Genomic DNA, 17,394 nt, shown 5'->3' with positions numbered 1-17,394 from the left:
GGTAAGCATCGAGGCATTCTACACGTCGAACGGAACAGACGAAGGTGAAAGGGAACCTTCGGAATTCGAGAAACGAGGAAACGGCTGAACGAAGCGGTTCGCGAAAGGGAGACGATTCGTTCGACGTTGGAGCGGAACGTTTTGCGTTTTAAAGTACAATGCGAGCACCGTAAGCGACGCTTTGTCCCTCGCATGTGCAGCTATCTCGCGCACGTGTTAGCCATGCATTATTGATGCCGCCGCCACTTCCTCTACGTAACGACTCTCGCGGCGTTGTTTCTTTTTATCCCGGAGCTACGAGCTGAAATTGGTCCTCGGAGCTCCTCGAGATTATTCAGCGACCTTCCCGTCGTTACCTTCAGCTTCGTCGTCGCACGCCCAATTAGAGTCCGCGCGCGAAAAATGGCGCGAGACGAAATGGATGCTGGGACCCCCACCTACCGGCCATCGTGTATTCACGCGTACATAACCGCGCACGTGCGAGTATACATGTACAATTATCGTATTTTCCCGACAAATTGAGTTTCTTTTTCTCTAAGAACGTTTTAGTTGTAATTATCGTGAGACTGTGATATAACGACAGCCGATTGTATAATTTGTTTTACATCGAAAGGGACGTCGTACCATCGATCAGAAGGAGATAATAAAGATGAAGTTGACGCATAGTACACGACAACGACTAGATGCCTAATCGATATTCCCAAAATATAACTTTCATACCCTCCCTGAATACACTTTTTTCCTCTCTCTACCCCCCTATATCCGTAACGCAAATATGCATGTACGTGCCGTATTTATGTAAAGGTTCGCTATATATCGTTATCATCGGTTATTTGCGGTTTGCTCGCGTAGAAATGTGAAAACGTGAAAGCTACCGCGACTATTCATTTTTCCGAGACATAATGTACCGATTCACCAGCCGCGTTATAGTAATCCGATTATAACCGAAGGTAATGCATTTTTGACGAATCCATTAATCGATTTGCTGTTTAACCATTGCCGGCGTTAAAACTGCCATTAAAAAGGAAGCAGCGGAACGAATAAGAGTTTTATATCGAATTAACGATCCAGAATTTCGTTTCGCTCTGTTATATTTTATTTAATTAAATTCTACGGACTGCGCTGGGTTGCCAATAAAAAGCGCCGCTCCTTTTTAGCCTCAGTTTTTTACCGACAACTGGTAGAGTAAATGATTTAGTACTTACCTGAACGGAAGAACACCGTCGAGCGCCTGAGAGACCGTAGGAGGTGAAGCTAGGGCGAATCCTCGTCCAAGTAACGTCGAGTGTACGGAGAAAATCCTCTTTGCAGTTTCTTGCATCAGTTCCAAATCCTCTTCAACTTCTTCATCTGCAAAAGTATAGTCAAATTCATTAACAGAAATAATTATTAAACATCGGTGAATATAGTTAAACTACAAGTATATGATGAAAATTTACATTAACAACAGAGATGATTGTAAATTGTAAGAAGGGGAATATTGAAATTGTAATAAATAATACGTACTAGATACAGGCGGCAAAGCAAGATTTCTCTTCATAAGACTGGCAGCACAGGCTCCACCGAGAAATGATAATTCAATTTCCAGATTTTTTAAACCATTTCCCGATGTTATCCAATCGTATCCGATTACCAGGCATTTAAATCCGTATGTGATTGCTCTGTCGTTCCGCATGTAATCAGAAGCAGTTTCCAACGAGAACATAACTTCGTTTCCTAAGACAAACGTAACGATTGTTTGAAATTTTGAGCACGTAGCTGAAATTATTCTACGATGTGTGAATGCTTACCTGGTAATACGATCGCGTTTTGAGGCCATTGACTTGGTACATTACTCAGTTTATGCAAAACAGGCCAATGCAAGGGTACGTCTTCTGTTGCACTTATTCTAAAAAGAATACGTCAGAATAGATGACATCACGTGGTTACTTCCATCGAGGAACTATTGGGAAACGTAAATCAGTTATACTTACCCCGCGAGAGAAGGAGAGATGATATTTGGAATGTACAATTGTAAATAATCTTCTGGCTGAGCTGTGCCACACTCTGGCGTGAATTCAATAGTTAACCATTTGACCGTTTCTGGGAAGGTGACCCTGTAATGGGATACTGTAGCAGGTTTATAAGGATGATCACTTTCCAACCAGGTATAATGATGACTGGTAGTAATGGGTGTTGGGGTATGAGTTTGAGCTTCACTGTCTTGAGATATTTCAGACGATCCCATTGTAGATAATAAATTAAGTGCCGCAACATGAGGTAACATTTCTTGTATCAAGGTAAGAATCTGGACTCCACTCTGTGAGACAGAAAAACGAAAGGGAATCATTTATTTGACCGGTCTAGAAAATAATATATCAATGGTTATGAAAAATACAAGAATCGTTATCCTTACCCTAGGGTCTGATGTAGCTAGTGGACTGATGTGTGCCATAACCAGTGGTAAAAGAGTTGTCACAAATGCCGCATTCCCAAGGACTTCTGTAGCTACCATTTCTTCAGCCCTTTCTCTCGCTAACGCAAAAATTTCGTTTGACCTTTGAATAATTGTTGCTGTCATGACAAGGGCACATTTTCTCGCTTGTACCTCGGCCATTGCCTTGCTTGTATGTTGACCGTCGGAATCTTGTGGGTTTGAATAATAAAGGATATGCGGTATTTGACCTCTGGTCTGTGTCGTACCTACAAAGATAAAATATATTATTTTTCTCGCTTAGAGAAAACCATGTTATATGTCTAACAATGCACCATTAAAGCTTAAGGAGCAAGCCGTAAAAGTAAATGTAGTTCCGTCGGGTCCTTTAACGACACTCAAACCACCATCACCACTACTTGTACGTCCTCCACGGTTTCTCAGTCTAATAGCGTACTTTACATTTTCCTTAATGGGTATAGGTTTATCAAATTTTAATTCTACTATGTCGTTAACACAGTCATCTGGGCCGAAAGAGCCACATGTAAAATGCAAACTACTCCAGCGCTGAGTATGGGATGGATCATTACCCGTGTTATTTTGCTACAAAATGTATAATACGATAATGTTTAAAACAATAAAAACTATTTTTATACACGAGTCTGAGATGATACTCACATCGTCGAGTAGTTCTAACTCGTAATCATACATTCCAACGCCACCATAAATTCCCACTCCAGCGATAACGATACCAAGTCTATCGACCGAAAAACAAATCGCATCCGGGGAGCCATTATTCCACGATCTTATTTGATTTACGCGAGTAAATCTCGAAGGTGTAGTGTACATAAGTCTTCCACAAGCAGCTTGAAGTTCATCCTCACTTCCACTAGATTGGCCTGCTAACTCAGCAATCACTCGCGCTAACAAATAACAACAATGAAGTACCAATTCTGGCAGTGATTGAGTCTTCTTTCTGCAAAGACTTTTCTTCACAGGGACTAGAATCAAATCTAACAATCTATCGAGGACATCACGGAACGACCAGTTTAATGTCTCTTTGCCAGAACTTTCCACTTGAGATTTATAACTAATCTGCTCAACTAAGATTGGATATTGATGACTTTCGGCTGAGTTTATCATTAACAAGCCAGTATTATCGGATGGACTAAGTTGTCGTTTTATACTGTCACTGTTACTACTGCTATCCATGATGTTATTTAAAATTGGAAATGTGCATCGAAGACGAATGGTAGGATTACATAAAGCAGCTAAAACAGCCGATAACAGTCGATCTTTCGCAGATCTTCCTTGCTCCTGTAAAAAACCGTAAATTTTTAGTTATTTTATGAAAATCCTTTAACTTATAAAATCACGAATACATACTCTGTCAATTTCTGATAACAATTCGCATAGGCATGTCCACTTTAAATATGCTGTCGGATAAAATGCATGATAGCAAGCTACAAATGTTCTATGACATTCATCCAATATGCTATTTGTCATTTTACTATTTATAACACTAGGACCTAAAAAAAGATATTTATATTTCATTATACGAATAAAGAATAATTTTTTAAAAGAAAAAAATAATTTTTTTTTAATAATTTTTAAATTATATTGTATGGAAACTTACTTTTGCTTACTCTCGTTTTTCCCTTGCTTTTCGTATTTAGTGGCATACTATCGGACAAAATTTGATACAACAATGCGCGTACTTCACCTATGCATTCTGCTAGCCGTACCGATTCAGCCGGAGTTTTCTTTCCCACTGAAATATTTAATACAATTATAATACGAAATATCTGATACAAAATTCATTACCCACCTTGATTGGGATAAATTTCGTTGGTGTAAGTTCTAAGTAACCGTAAACTAGCTTTACTAATATAAACTAAACGCTCCACTTCGAGTACTGTATGAGAAGAAGCTGCCATGGTATCATTTAATGCGGCTTTTAACGTATTCCAACTCCATTGAAGGAGAGATATCAATGATTGAAAACATTCCTAAAGATAAAAAATATTTTTAGATAAGTTATTTTACATTTAATATTAAAATAATAAAAGAAAAGAAGAAAAGAAAACACATACCTTAGTGACTGTTCTGCTGAAATCTCTTTTCAGTACATAAACTGGTTCGATTCGATCCCTTTGTCTATTAGGAGTTTGATTTTCAGGTGTGACAATTCGATACAATAATTGTGGAATTTGACCAGCATTTACATCAGATCCATTATTAGATCTTTTCGATGATTTAAAATAGAACATAACTCTGGTGGAACAAGGCAAATAAAAATGATTATACATCATACATTCACATTGCTTTAAGTAGAAAAATTTATTTTTACTAACTGATCTTCTGCTGTGACCATGCCTTGACCACCAGATCCACAGTCACTGGATGGACCCCTAACTTTAGCCCATGCAACATACCACCTGTTTGCTTGCAATGGAATTGGTTCATAAAATAAAATAGAATATTTTTGTCTCGGTCCACATTCATATGGTATTTCTTCTGATTCTGCTAGTAGTTCTCCATCATTTTCTTGATCCCCTCCATCCATCCCAATATCAAAGAGCTGAGATGATACAAGATGGAATGATAATGTAACTCTTACCAGAATTTTGCATGATCTATTGAAGAAGCTTAAATATATGATGTACACTTAATACCTACTTTTATTTTTGCTGTATATTCTCCCCGACCTCCGAATAATCCATATCCACCTAGTAAAATATCAGTATCAGGCATAAATCTAATAGCCTCGATTGAATGTGCAGAATATCCCCAGCCACCACCATGGCCTAAAAATATATAGAATGTTTACTGAAGATATAGCAAAAAATTTGTTCCTTTTTCGTATCTTCTTTATACGCACTTTCGAATCTATTGACTGTAACAAAATCTTCACGACTGTACACTTTTCCATGTATCGATTGATTACATTCATTTTCCTCTACTATAGATAGATTTTCGTCTTGTGCTTGGGTGAGGGTATCTAAACAACCCAATAAATGCATTGCAGCCTGAGAACGTGTTACAAAACAGTTAGCTACTACAGGTAGTGCTAAGCCTGGACTCAAAATAGATGCTTCCAATCCAGAAATTGTTCTAGCTTCTGTTGATATGATATTATACAAACTTATTTCACTATTCATAGGATTAAAAGTCCAAATCACGTTATACAAGGGATCTAAACATGTAGCACAATTACTGAAGTCAACTTGATCTATTCCACTATAACTGTTGCAAGTACCATCCCTTTTGCTTATAACTAAACATTTGAAGGAATTTGCATGATCAGTTTGATGTGGAATTAAAACTGAAACAAGTTTTTTAATAATTAGTTATGTTTGTTCATATAATGATTTACAGCAATGGTTTACAGAGAAAGACATACTTATGCAATTTTTATTTGCCATAACAGTACTCCTTGTTAAACTAATAGAATTTATTTCATCAATTTTGACATAAGTTTGATCTCCACTTGCACCAACCCATGTTGCTCGTCTACCCCATTGCGGGCCAATATTTGGAACTACATTTGGAAAGCAGTGCCGCGGTTGCGTTCTGTCAGGACGACGGCTAACTTGTGGAGTAGAATTTGGAAGTTCATTTTGTCCATTCCACCAATTTATGCCCAATTGTCCTTTCTATATATAAGAAATACATATATCAAAATATTATCTTTTCTTTTCCATTATCATAGATGGTTGAATCTAGGGTACAAACTTGATAAGCTCCAAATGTAAACACTTCCCCTTTTGATGTAAGTACAACAGTATGATTGCTACCAGCAGCAACTTGTGTTATAATTCCAGATAATTTAACATGAACTGGTCCAGCATGTGGTACCAAATCTCCCACACCTAACTGACCATATATATTACTTCCAAAGGTATAAACTTCTCCATTTTGCAAGAGTACCACTATATGTAATATAACATAATTATTAAATTCTACTTGTATAAATTTACTAAAGAGCAAAAATATATTCTTAATAAGTATTACCTGTATGGTGTAAGCCACATGCTACTTGAACCACAGGGCTTTCACTAGGTATAGGAACTCTAGCTGGTGGTATACTAGTAATTCTTGCAACATCACCACGTTCAATGTCACTCCCACCAATACCATCTTCATTTATTATATTAGTACCTAGTCCTAATGCCATTTTTCCGGCAATTTTTTGTATCACGATCGGTCCAGCTACTTTGCCCCAAAAATTTAATGTTATATTAATTATTAGAACTCAATTTCATTTGAAAATATATTCAATACATCTATTTTATGCAGACAACTACCCAATCTTTGATTATTCGGACCTTTCATCTTCATCTCATACTTTGCAGTACTCGGACCTGCCTTTGTTCTTTGCTTTTGCTTTATTTCCCCTAAGCATTTTTGTAAATACTCTCGAAAATTTGAACTTGATCTACCTAAAATATAATACAAACTATCTATGAAAAAAAAAAAAATAACAAAATTAAAATTATTTTAATAATTACAAATTAAATTTTTACCATTAGTACAACTTTTTCTTGCACACGTGCGACAACATCCACATTCTGCGCATCCGCTATCACCTTCACCACACCCACATTCCCTGAAAATACATACTTTTATTTCTTATACCATGTATATAACTTAGTATACGTACTGGCCTGGATTTCGATCTGGTCGTATACTGCTTAAACATGATATACTATTGCCAGTGCATTCTCGACATACTGTGCAAACCATACAATCACGCTGCCTCCATTGATGTAATCCTGGTGGACATATTCCTCTCATTTCTTCCCAATCTTCAGTAGATTCCATACCATCTAAAGGTATATGAAAATATTAATTTTCCTTAGATAAAACTAAGAAGCATTAAAATTTGCGTTATATATGTATATCGTTACCTTCTTCAGTCACTAAAAGTTCATCTTCTGCTGTACCCATTTCTACAGCAACCGTAGAGACATCTTTATTTATAGTACTATGAACAGTGGTAAAATCTCTACCACATTGTCCCTTATTATTAATTCCAAATGTATACAAATGTCCTTTGTTAGTTAATGCTGCAGCATGAGCTTTACCTAATGAAACATGAACGACAAAAACGTCTCTGAGATCAGTAACTATTCCCGACACAGGATCACAATGTAGCGTGTCTTTGCCAAACATCAGTAAGGAACCCTCCTTTGTAACTAATGCTGTTGACCCATTATTACAAGCAGCATCTACAATGAACTGCCCTTCTACTTTCGCTACCTTTTTTGGCTTAACTGGCTTAGGTTGACGTCTAATTTTAACTAAAGATAAAAGATACAATTATTTAATAAAAATATCAAACAATATTACCCATTTTATCATAAAGTAATAATATATTTACTACTATCGCCATCTTCACCACGCCTAGCGGTACCAGCAAATAAAACCGAACCGTCTTCCATAACTATTACAACATGTTGACCATCATGACCAGCTGCAAAATTTGCAAGTCTTGGACCTTTTCCAAGTGTTAATTCTACCCACCTATTAGGCCTTGTGTTACTTTTCATACCAAGAGAGGTTCCTTTCCCGCTATACAGAATCTTTAAAGCACATTATAATGTATTTCACATTCCTAAATTATTTATTATTGAAAATTTTAATTCATATTTGCAAATAGTACATTACTTACTTTGCCAGATACAGTTTTTATTAACGCAAATTCTTTGCCTGCAGTAACTGTAGCAATTTCATCATCACAGCCTGGATTTAATGTATGTGTGGTTTGTTCTTCATCAAATGCAGCATAGCCAAAAACATCTACACATTTTCTTGCTAATTTTAACGGCAGTTCTGATGCAACGGTTACTGAATTACTTAATGTATTTATTATTCTGACTACAAAACCATCCTGTCAAAAATTAATGATAAAAAATGTATATCACTTTTTGATTATTATAAATGTTAACAAAACTGATCCAAACACAAAAACTAACATCTTTTCCAGCTGTTATCATTCCTAAACATTCACCATCAGAAAACATAACGGAAGATGACCAATCACGTCCTTCTAATACAGCAATTTCCGTGACTGAAAGAGTTTCTGCGTCGATAATTAGTAATTCGCTCTGTTTTCTAGGTGTATATTTAAAATATAATGTATTCTAAAAAAGAATAAAATGTTATGAGAATATTCTTTGTAAAAGGGTACATTAAAAAGTAATTACTTTATTGAACTAACATTTGCATAACCAAGCCAACCAGTTTCAGTTGGATAAAAGTCTGCCTTCTGAATATACATATGACCCCAAATCGTTCCACCATGACCGCTACCAATTTTTAATAATCCTCTACTTGTATGCAAATACAGGTACTTTCCATCACTCACAAAACTTCGCCCATTTAATATTATATTACTTATCTCATTTGGTAACTTAAGCGTAGAAGTATAAATCTTAGCACATTTAGGAACTCCATATGTAATCCAGTCTGGCCGTGCAAGTTTCCCCAGTAAGACAGCTTGTACGCTTCTTTGCAAAGATGTTAACACACATGGCATCTATAATGTATAAATTATAATTTAAAATCTTACAACAATATGTCATGCTATCACAAATTTGAAGAAATAATATACTTGAATATTCTGAGCTGCTAATGCTCTTGGGCACATGAGTAAAGCTGCTATAGCTGCCAATAAACGACCAGTATCACCTCTAACAACCACAAGGCTTAATAAACATGCACAAGCAACTGCAGTCAAATGACTGCCATCATTGGCAGCTGCTGATTCTGGACCATGTGAAGTTGCAAGATCCAATAATAGATCAAAAAGGGGATCTAGAGAAAAGATAAAAACAAAATTTTCTATAAAAAAAAATAGTTTTATGTATATTACCAATAACATCCTCTGGTTCAGATTTCAGGCCTTCAGGAAGTTGTCCTTGTAGTACATCCAATAAAGCTGATAATGCTTTTGTACATAAAGCAGGATCAATTGTTCTGCTTTCTCTCATCAATGTGAAAACACTTCGTAAACCAATACCTACAATCTAAAGACACTTCAAGTTACATATAATTCCTTTAATACATATGTAATTTATAATTCCCCTAATTACCTTTGGTAAACTCTGTATAGTGGATATTCTATCTTCATCATCACTTTCTGTATCAATAGTTTCACTGTGTTCTGGTGATGGTGGAGAATTACAATTTGATACTCTATAAACTTCATTTGTTGTCCTATTATGCCTGTCTAAAATAGCATTTCTAACACTAGCAAATACAGCAAATGCAGAAGCATTGCAAGATAATTCTATTTCTGGTGGATTATTGTAATTCAAATCTCCACTCAAATCAATCTGGAAATATTGAAGGTATAAGGTAACTGAAATGATAAGAAAAAGAAAGAATAAATAAAACATAGAAAAAGTTAATAATACCTTTTTTTTATCCCTTTTACGTATAGATTTATTTTTTGTACATTTTCTCCATTCTTCCTTATTTCTAAAAAATAAGATAAATAATATAGCTTATAAGCTTTTGTAAATAATATTAGTATTAATGGTTTCTTAGAATAATTGATATATTTGTATTTATAAAGGAAAGTGTTGTAAAAACAAACATTTAAGAAAAAATATTAAATCTTTATTCCTTTTAATTGACCATAATTATATGTTTTCACAAATTCTCATATTAGATTACATAAATAACTAAGATTAGATAAATGATTCAGACTATCAATAGTAAATTAATTTATAAATCAATGTTCTACTTCGAGTAAGAACTGTCAAACTGACAGCCAGCATACAACTTTAATAAACAAACAATTTTAGGTTACTTTAAACATCAGGGAAAATTATGATGTATTTTGGTAGTTCGGCGACATCAAATGACATATTTAATAAAAATAAAAGTAGGATAATCAGAATTCTTATCATAATTATTGAATTTGATAAATGACAAATGAAGTCACCGCCAAAAGCGTCAAGTAAACAAAGCTGGAAGGAGGTTATACACATTTCGCACCTCTGTGCTTCAGCAATACTTTTAAAGAGGTCATAAAAGCATTTCACGTAAATCTCTGGTACAGGCAGCAATCGTTCGTGATCCCCAGACACCATGTTGTGCACAAAATTTTCAACGTACGAATCACCAATTCATTTTCGTAATACTATTGATCGTTGACATTCTCTCGTCTTCCCCATGTGATTGCATCGCACGGTTTATAAAAAGAGCCATTCGACGATTTTTATTAAAGTATTTATTTATTCAACCTGCGATTTTAAATTCACATATAACAAACAATCTAGAGACGTATTATTTATACAATATTCGAAAACGTCCAAAGATCCGCTTTTGATGTATGTTAAGAAATTCGTCTTGAAAGTACCAGACGGACCGCGACTGCTTTGCGATTTCGACTCTTCGATACTCATTATCGCTTTAACGCAGATTATCCTTCGATATGGCGGCTACTCTTCAAATAAACTTTCATTCATTACTACATTTCCATTAACTGAACTCATTTGCTAAATATTATATATGTAGGAATATTTACAAATCCGAAATTCTTAAACTTCATCACTCACATATATAGACTAACGCATGCAGCAAATTTCGATGTGTAGATTCCAAAAATATATATATATATATATTATATACATATTTTAAATATTCATATTTATTACTTATTTGAAGCGAAGTGAGAAAACAGCAATATCGTTAAAAAATTCTCTCTTTCAACTTAATATCTTTATCTCATAACACAATAGCGTTCTTAAGATTATGCGTATAAAATAAAGTTATTAAATATGACTTCGTCATTATAATATGTGACATGTAAAGCTTATATATATATATATATGTAAAAAATTATTCTTACTATATGTATTTCTTACTAATTATATAACTATAAAATATTTATGTTATCTAATTGAAAAATTATAGACGTCGTATTCAAAATTTATGTTACACAAAGTTGTATAGGAAAGTCTAGGAAAATATTCTATTCTTTTATCGAAATCTTCTATCGAAATAATTCAATGATATATTGGCAAATATCTTATCTATCACAATGTTAATCAATTAAATGTTAAAAATGTATACTGACGTAGAAAGCTTATCTCATATATGATTTAGAATTGATCAGTTCACGTAAAATATAGTATAGTGTGCATATCCTGTTATGCTGAGATTACTGTTTTGAAGATTATCGGGAACATAACCTAAGGAACACGATTCCGAGTGCTCTTATATTTAAATTTCCATTTTATAGTAGAACAAACGAAATAAATATGATATTCTAAATTATTTTGTGCAACGGATAATTAGAAAAAGTTGCTCAGTAACTGAATAGCTTCTTTCTATTTCGATAAAAATATAACCAAATGACAGCACTGAAGCACGTACGTAATATTTACAAATGTAATTCAATAAATTATTTAAATAATTATTGAATTTCTCTTTTTATAGGTAGGCTATTTTAACAAATATATAATTATAATTGTAAGCTGATTTCTGCTTCTTACATATTTCAATTGAACCTGCGTTTATCTATGTATTTAAAAAGAATGACAAGAGAGATAAATAAGAATGTAAACAAAAGTTTTAGTTAATTGTAATGAAGGGGAACATGATACTTGTGATATATTTTTAGTATGTACTGTAATAAAGTGTTTTGTTTGCAAGGAAGTTTAATGTTTACCAATATAAACACGTAAATTTACATGTGTAATATTATTATTTTCAAAGAAGACATCCTTTTTAGTTACATTGGATACAACAGTTAATAATATACATGTCACTTGATCGTGTAAATATTACTTAGAAAACATATGTGATAGTATATTTTTAAAAGTATCACCATAAACGTGTGGGAATGGGCAATTGTTTGTGCAAAGATACACCACAAGAACTTTATGTATTTTATGGACAAAATCATGCAGGGACTGAAAATACTATATCATCAGAATCAGTTGTAGGTTGCACAGTTGCATCTGGTGATATGACCAATACAACATTTAAGTTTCCAACGTCAGCTAACATTGATAAACTAGTGCTTGAAACTCTGGGAGTCATTGGTTCTCTTGTTGACAAGTAAGTGTTACAAATTATAAACCTTTCTATATAATTGTCATTACTATTAATATTGCTACTATTATTAATATTATTGTTATTATTATTATCATTATTAATGTATAGCTGTAAATCTATTATTAGACCTATTGATTTTTTTGTGTACATTCAGTGAACAGGAGACACCACCTGCAATGTTAAAGTTACATGCTATTGCTGACAAAGAAGATGGATGGTTACAAGTTGTCAGTTCGATGGTCAATGTTATTCCTATGCATAATCCATTAGGTCCTTCAGTCATTACTCTTCTATTAGATGATTGTCCATTACCATCAAAGGTATAATTGCACTTTTCCATGTTACTTGCCATGTAAAGAGATCCTGCTATAGGTATTTTAACTTGGTAGGAATTAGTTCTACGATTGTCACACATGTTTCAATTATTTCAAAAACTTGGAAATGTACAAACCAGTGCAACCCAACAACGTAACATCTGTGTGGTATTGGGTTGTATAGCAGACAAGTTAGCTGGCCCAAGTAGCATTGCTATATTATCTGATGAAACTTTGGATTATCTTATTTCAAATCTTGTAGGTATTTTAACTATATACGTATAATTATACATATAAAAACTGTGCTGAAAAATCTTGTTTCTTATTTGTTTACTATTTTAGAGGGAAGATATTGATCCTTATGTGGTATTATATTCATTAATAGCATTGGAGAAATTTGCACAAACGAGTGCGTATTAATTACAGTAAATAACGATATTTTGAATGATTTATATCTAAGAAACAAAAAAAAATAATAAAATGTGCTTACATTATTAGGTGAGAATAAAATAACTATAAAAAAACGTCTAATGGCAGGAAGGCCAAACCCACTGTTAGAATTGGAAAAATGGGCAACAGAAACTCATTACGTACGTCGTCAAGTGGGATTTTGTGCGCGATGGTGTTTAGACAACTTACGTAAGTATCAAAATATATCTGTTACATGTGTTACATATATTTTCATTATTGCATGTTTTACATATATTTTCATTATTACATGTGTTACATATATTTTCATTATTGTAGTTATAATGGAAGGTAGAAAGTATTCTCATGATGCAGTTGATATGACTGGTATCAATGTAATGTTAAATACAAAGGATGTAAGCGAGTACCTGAAAATATCACCTAATGGTTTGGAAGTAAGTTTCATAAGGTGTAATGTGCTCTATCAGATAGTGCTTGTATGATAAAACCTTTTTCCCCCCTTTTTTTTTTTATTTCTTTTTCCTTTTTTTTTTGTGTGTGTTCCTTTTTTTATCAAACTTTCAGGCCCGGTGTGATGCATACTCATTTGAAAGTGTAAGATGCACGTTTCAAGTAGACTCAGGAATTTGGTACTATGAAACACTTGTTATAACTACAGGTGTAATGCAAATTGGATGGGCTACAAAAGACAGTACATTTTTAAATTATGTAAGTTTTTATATTCTTAATATAACATACACTATTACAATTTTCATATTATTTTTACAAATTCTACTTTATTATTCTAGGAAGGATATGGTATAGGTGATGATGAATATTCTTTAGCCTATGATGGTTGTCGCCGTTTAATTTGGTATAACGCAAAGAGCGAAAAATATCATGATAGACCGTGTTGGAAAGCCGGTGACATTTTAGGTTGTTTATTAGACTTGAACAAATTAGAAATAATATTCTCCATAAATGGTGTACCATTAAAACCATGTGTTCAAGTTTTCAAGACGGTGCGGTACGTATACTTTCATTTACATCTACCGATATATTTGAATAAAAGATATATTTATCGCGTAACATTCCAAATAATTGTCTTAAACGTTATAGGTCTGGATTTTTTGCAGCAGCCAGTTTTATGTCATTCCAGCAATGTCTTTTTAATTTTGGAAATGTACCTTTTAAATATCCTCCGACTGATCGTGAATATCAGAAATTTAATGATTATGCTAGTTTGAAGCCTGAAGATAAGGTTGTGCTTCCTAGACACATATATCTAGACCAGTTGAGAAAACTTAGTGTTAGAGAGGATTCATGTACATTGTGTTTTGACCAAAGAGCTTCAGTAAGATTCCTACCGTGCAATCACAGGTATAGTATATTCGTTAAATCAGTATAATCGTTTTAGTAATTTTTAATGCAAGATGTATCAATTGTCACGTTACTTAAGTAAATACTTAACACGAAACACAAATGCATACCCTTTCAGAGGATTTTGCAAGACGTGTTCGAATCAGCTGCTTGAGTGTCCAATGTGTAGAGCTACAATCGAAGAGGTAGCTTCCGATAACACATGACACTACACGAACGTATCAGCATTTCTTAATCCTCTTCCACTATCTTTCTTATATTATATGATTCTCAGGAACTGTCGCGAGGTAATCATAATTGCAACACGTCGTGTGCATCACATATTGAATATAATTATAATATTTTATACATTTCTTTTCTTACAATACAGTATTTTAAATCAAGAGAAGGACTACAACTCAATCACAGAAAGCAAAATCACATTTAAATGTATCACACCTCTAAGATATATCATTCTAAATGTTACATTCATATATATAGATATAACATACAAATTATCGTATTGTAAATTCAAATTACAGAAGAATATCATCTTATATCTACCGGCTGTGCAAATTACTTTCTCTAGATTCTACCTAAATACACCTTACATCTAATTAGGAATCTAAAATAACATAGCAAGATAAAATTTAAATATTTTTTTTACACTGTACACATTAGACAAAAAGCTAACATTTGCAATTCACGCCTGAATTGTTACCAATGTATGTTGTACATTTCCAATTTAGTATTTGTGACTGGTTCACAAATATGTAGACACTTTTTTGTCCACGAACTTGAAGTTCTTTTCTGTTATATTATGAAAGTCTATATCATTTGTACTTGTCAATAATGACAAGCAAGTAACTGAATTTGCGCTGTAATGTAAAATTGATTTTAGAAAACTATAAAATATCGATATCTTGTAGTATATATGGAAAGAACATATATATATAAGCTCATGTTATATTCTTATGAAGACATAAAATGTTATCACATGTATAACTTTGCAAAACTTTTCTATAAATTATGTTGATTTTCATTCACAACCTTTCCTGTTATTTAATGCACTAGTTTAACGTTATTTATATGCGCTGAACGTATAAATTGAATGCTACATCTCTTTTTATTTATGTACTAAAAAGGAATTATTATTTTGTAATAATTTCATAATAATCAAAATTTTTTATTTTAAGAATAAAAATGTACATATGGCATGGTACATATAATTGCGCGAGTGTATTTTCATTGATATTCAAAATCCTAGTACATACGAAATTAATTTACTTGACAATTTCGTTGAACGTTGAAAGCATTTCATTGGTAGAAATGTTTAATTCTTGATTAAATTTTTACGTTGGAATAAAGTTATTTTCATTATACAGCAAGCATCGAACAAGTTTTAGTTACTTTTAAGATTTACAGAACCGTTGAAACGAGAATTAAAATTCGCAATATCGATATCTACGAATAACGTTGAGAAACGATCTCTCGATTTGGAGTTAGTTAAGCGCGTGGCCACGAGGGCGCGTCGCAGTTTGTTACAACATGGCGGGTGAGTGAGTGCCTGTGGATCGAACGAAGCTGCCCAAAAACACGAGGGATTTTCAGCTAACCCGTGGTGTTTGTGGGTTTCAGATATGTCCTACATCCAGAAAGAAGACCTGGACGATTCTAACGAAGGTGAGTACTGACACAGAAATACATTTTTGATGATTGTAAATGTGCGCGGAAGGGATCGAGTATTCGGCACGGTGGCCCCACCATCGAAGCATGCCAGTGTCTGGCGTGCATGGCGGTGGCGTGGTCGTAAACTCATGCTCGGTTAAGTACGTTCTATCTTGCATAATTTTCGAGTTGGGCCGACTTAGCAACATTATTGTCACCCATAACAACGCAGTTCAGATACCTTTGAACGGGTGTCACGTTGCAGTTCGACTGTAAGCCGTATGTCACGCCGTGATTCTCACATGCGCGACCAGGACATGAGAGTGCCTCGATGGCGTTTTATCGGTTAGGGGGCGCCACGAAACGTGCCGCGCTGTGTTTACCTCGACCGCAGGCTGAAAAAAGAAGAAAACAGAAAAAGGGCACGCGGTCGCTTTGCGTCCTCATGTATTGTTCCTATCTTTTTTAGCTACTTTCGCGTACCAATCGAAATATCGTATATTTTTCAGTGTTTCCTGAATGTTTATATTCCGACCGTTACTCTCGATTTATGACTGACGACATGTTACGGCAGTTAACGAGTACGTACGTTGCCTCACCAACTCATAGTAGGGTTTATTTTGATCGTATTTCATGTATGACTATAATAATGCTTGAATCATTTGAATTCTTTATATCGCTAATCTATGTAACAATAAAAATGTTCATTTACGCACATCGATATTATGAGTTAAGAATAAAATAAAATTATTCCTAAGATCACTTTCGAAGTTTTATACTTGTGATATCGATACATGTGTTTCCTATTACGTCTAACTAACGATTCTAAAAACCGATTAAACGAAAGGGAATAAGTGTCCTAAAGGGCCGAAGTAAACGAAGTTAATGCGCGGTTATTCGCCTATCGGGGTTACTGATCTTTCGACTTCCATGTATTTGCTAGTGCCATCTGTCGCATATAAAACTGAACTGCATTATTAACCTTCAATAGAGCGTTTCGCGTGTGATTTTCGATCTTCTTGGCACACGTTTACGAAACACGTAACCTAGATATCGAACTTTAACGATATCGAAATTCAATTTCGCACTCGCGATTAATAATCGATTTATCGACGATACTTCCTACACGGATTTTAGGTTCTTTTTCCTTTTTTTTTT

The 17,394-nt window shown here is 34.0% G+C and overlaps 3 protein-coding genes across 4 annotated transcripts in view; 2 read left to right on the top strand and 1 right to left on the bottom strand.

Annotated features, from left to right (window-relative positions):
* Positions 1-1,160: 1,160 nt before the first annotated feature.
* Positions 1,161-10,515, bottom strand: hiw (MYC binding protein highwire). The gene is made up of 30 exons (XM_017908365.1): positions 10,421-10,515; positions 9,835-9,898; positions 9,511-9,753; positions 9,291-9,444; positions 9,030-9,232; positions 8,637-8,954; positions 8,392-8,559; positions 8,088-8,306; positions 7,797-7,998; positions 7,324-7,716; positions 7,077-7,242; positions 6,940-7,022; positions 6,721-6,855; positions 6,428-6,625; positions 6,149-6,345; positions 5,817-6,069; positions 5,295-5,738; positions 5,093-5,220; positions 4,768-4,994; positions 4,507-4,687; positions 4,242-4,422; positions 4,050-4,184; positions 3,800-3,942; positions 3,092-3,730; positions 2,749-3,016; positions 2,396-2,682; positions 1,974-2,299; positions 1,791-1,888; positions 1,507-1,716; positions 1,161-1,350 (listed from the first exon to the last, which is right to left on the bottom strand). Exons 1-30 carry the CDS (start codon positions 10,513-10,515, stop codon positions 1,202-1,204), a joined length of 6,507 nt encoding a protein of 2,168 aa, XP_017763854.1. The 3' UTR covers positions 1,161-1,201.
* Positions 10,516-12,072: 1,557 nt separating this feature from the next.
* LOC108553467 (RING finger and SPRY domain-containing protein 1) lies at positions 12,073-15,129 on the top strand. Of its 2 annotated transcripts, XR_001890632.1 has the most exons (11): positions 12,073-12,490; positions 12,642-12,807; positions 12,877-13,059; positions 13,144-13,210; positions 13,300-13,440; positions 13,549-13,664; positions 13,795-13,938; positions 14,019-14,236; positions 14,329-14,589; positions 14,708-14,876; positions 14,960-15,129. XR_001890632.1 is itself a non-coding variant. In XM_017908367.1 (10 exons), the coding sequence occupies exons 1-10, from the start codon at positions 12,273-12,275 to the stop codon at positions 14,793-14,795; spliced, it is 1,602 nt and encodes a 533-aa protein (XP_017763856.1). In that variant the 5' UTR covers positions 12,073-12,272; the 3' UTR covers positions 14,796-15,129. The 2 variants fall into 2 exon arrangements, 1 of the variants encoding a protein (XP_017763856.1); XM_017908367.1 differs by having other exon boundaries at positions 14,708-15,129.
* A 996-nt stretch (positions 15,130-16,125) lies between these two features.
* LOC108553478 (serine/threonine-protein phosphatase 4 regulatory subunit 1) overlaps positions 16,126-17,394 on the top strand; it is a 145,947-nt gene continuing 144,678 nt past the window's right edge. Inside the window, exon 1 of the mRNA XM_017908380.1 lies at positions 16,126-16,251. Within this exon, the coding sequence (XP_017763869.1) occupies positions 16,209-16,251 (43 nt within the window). The 5' untranslated portion in view covers positions 16,126-16,208. The remainder of the gene's footprint in view (positions 16,252-17,394) is intronic.

The sequence above is a fragment of the Eufriesea mexicana genome, unplaced genomic scaffold (assembly GCF_001483705.2).
Source record: "Eufriesea mexicana isolate 0111107269 unplaced genomic scaffold, ASM148370v2 scaffold10591, whole genome shotgun sequence".
In the NCBI taxonomy this organism is placed as follows: Eukaryota; Metazoa; Arthropoda; class Insecta; order Hymenoptera; family Apidae; genus Eufriesea; species Eufriesea mexicana.
Note: the sequence above shows the minus strand (reverse complement) of the source record. Positions and strands in the feature narration are given on the sequence as shown.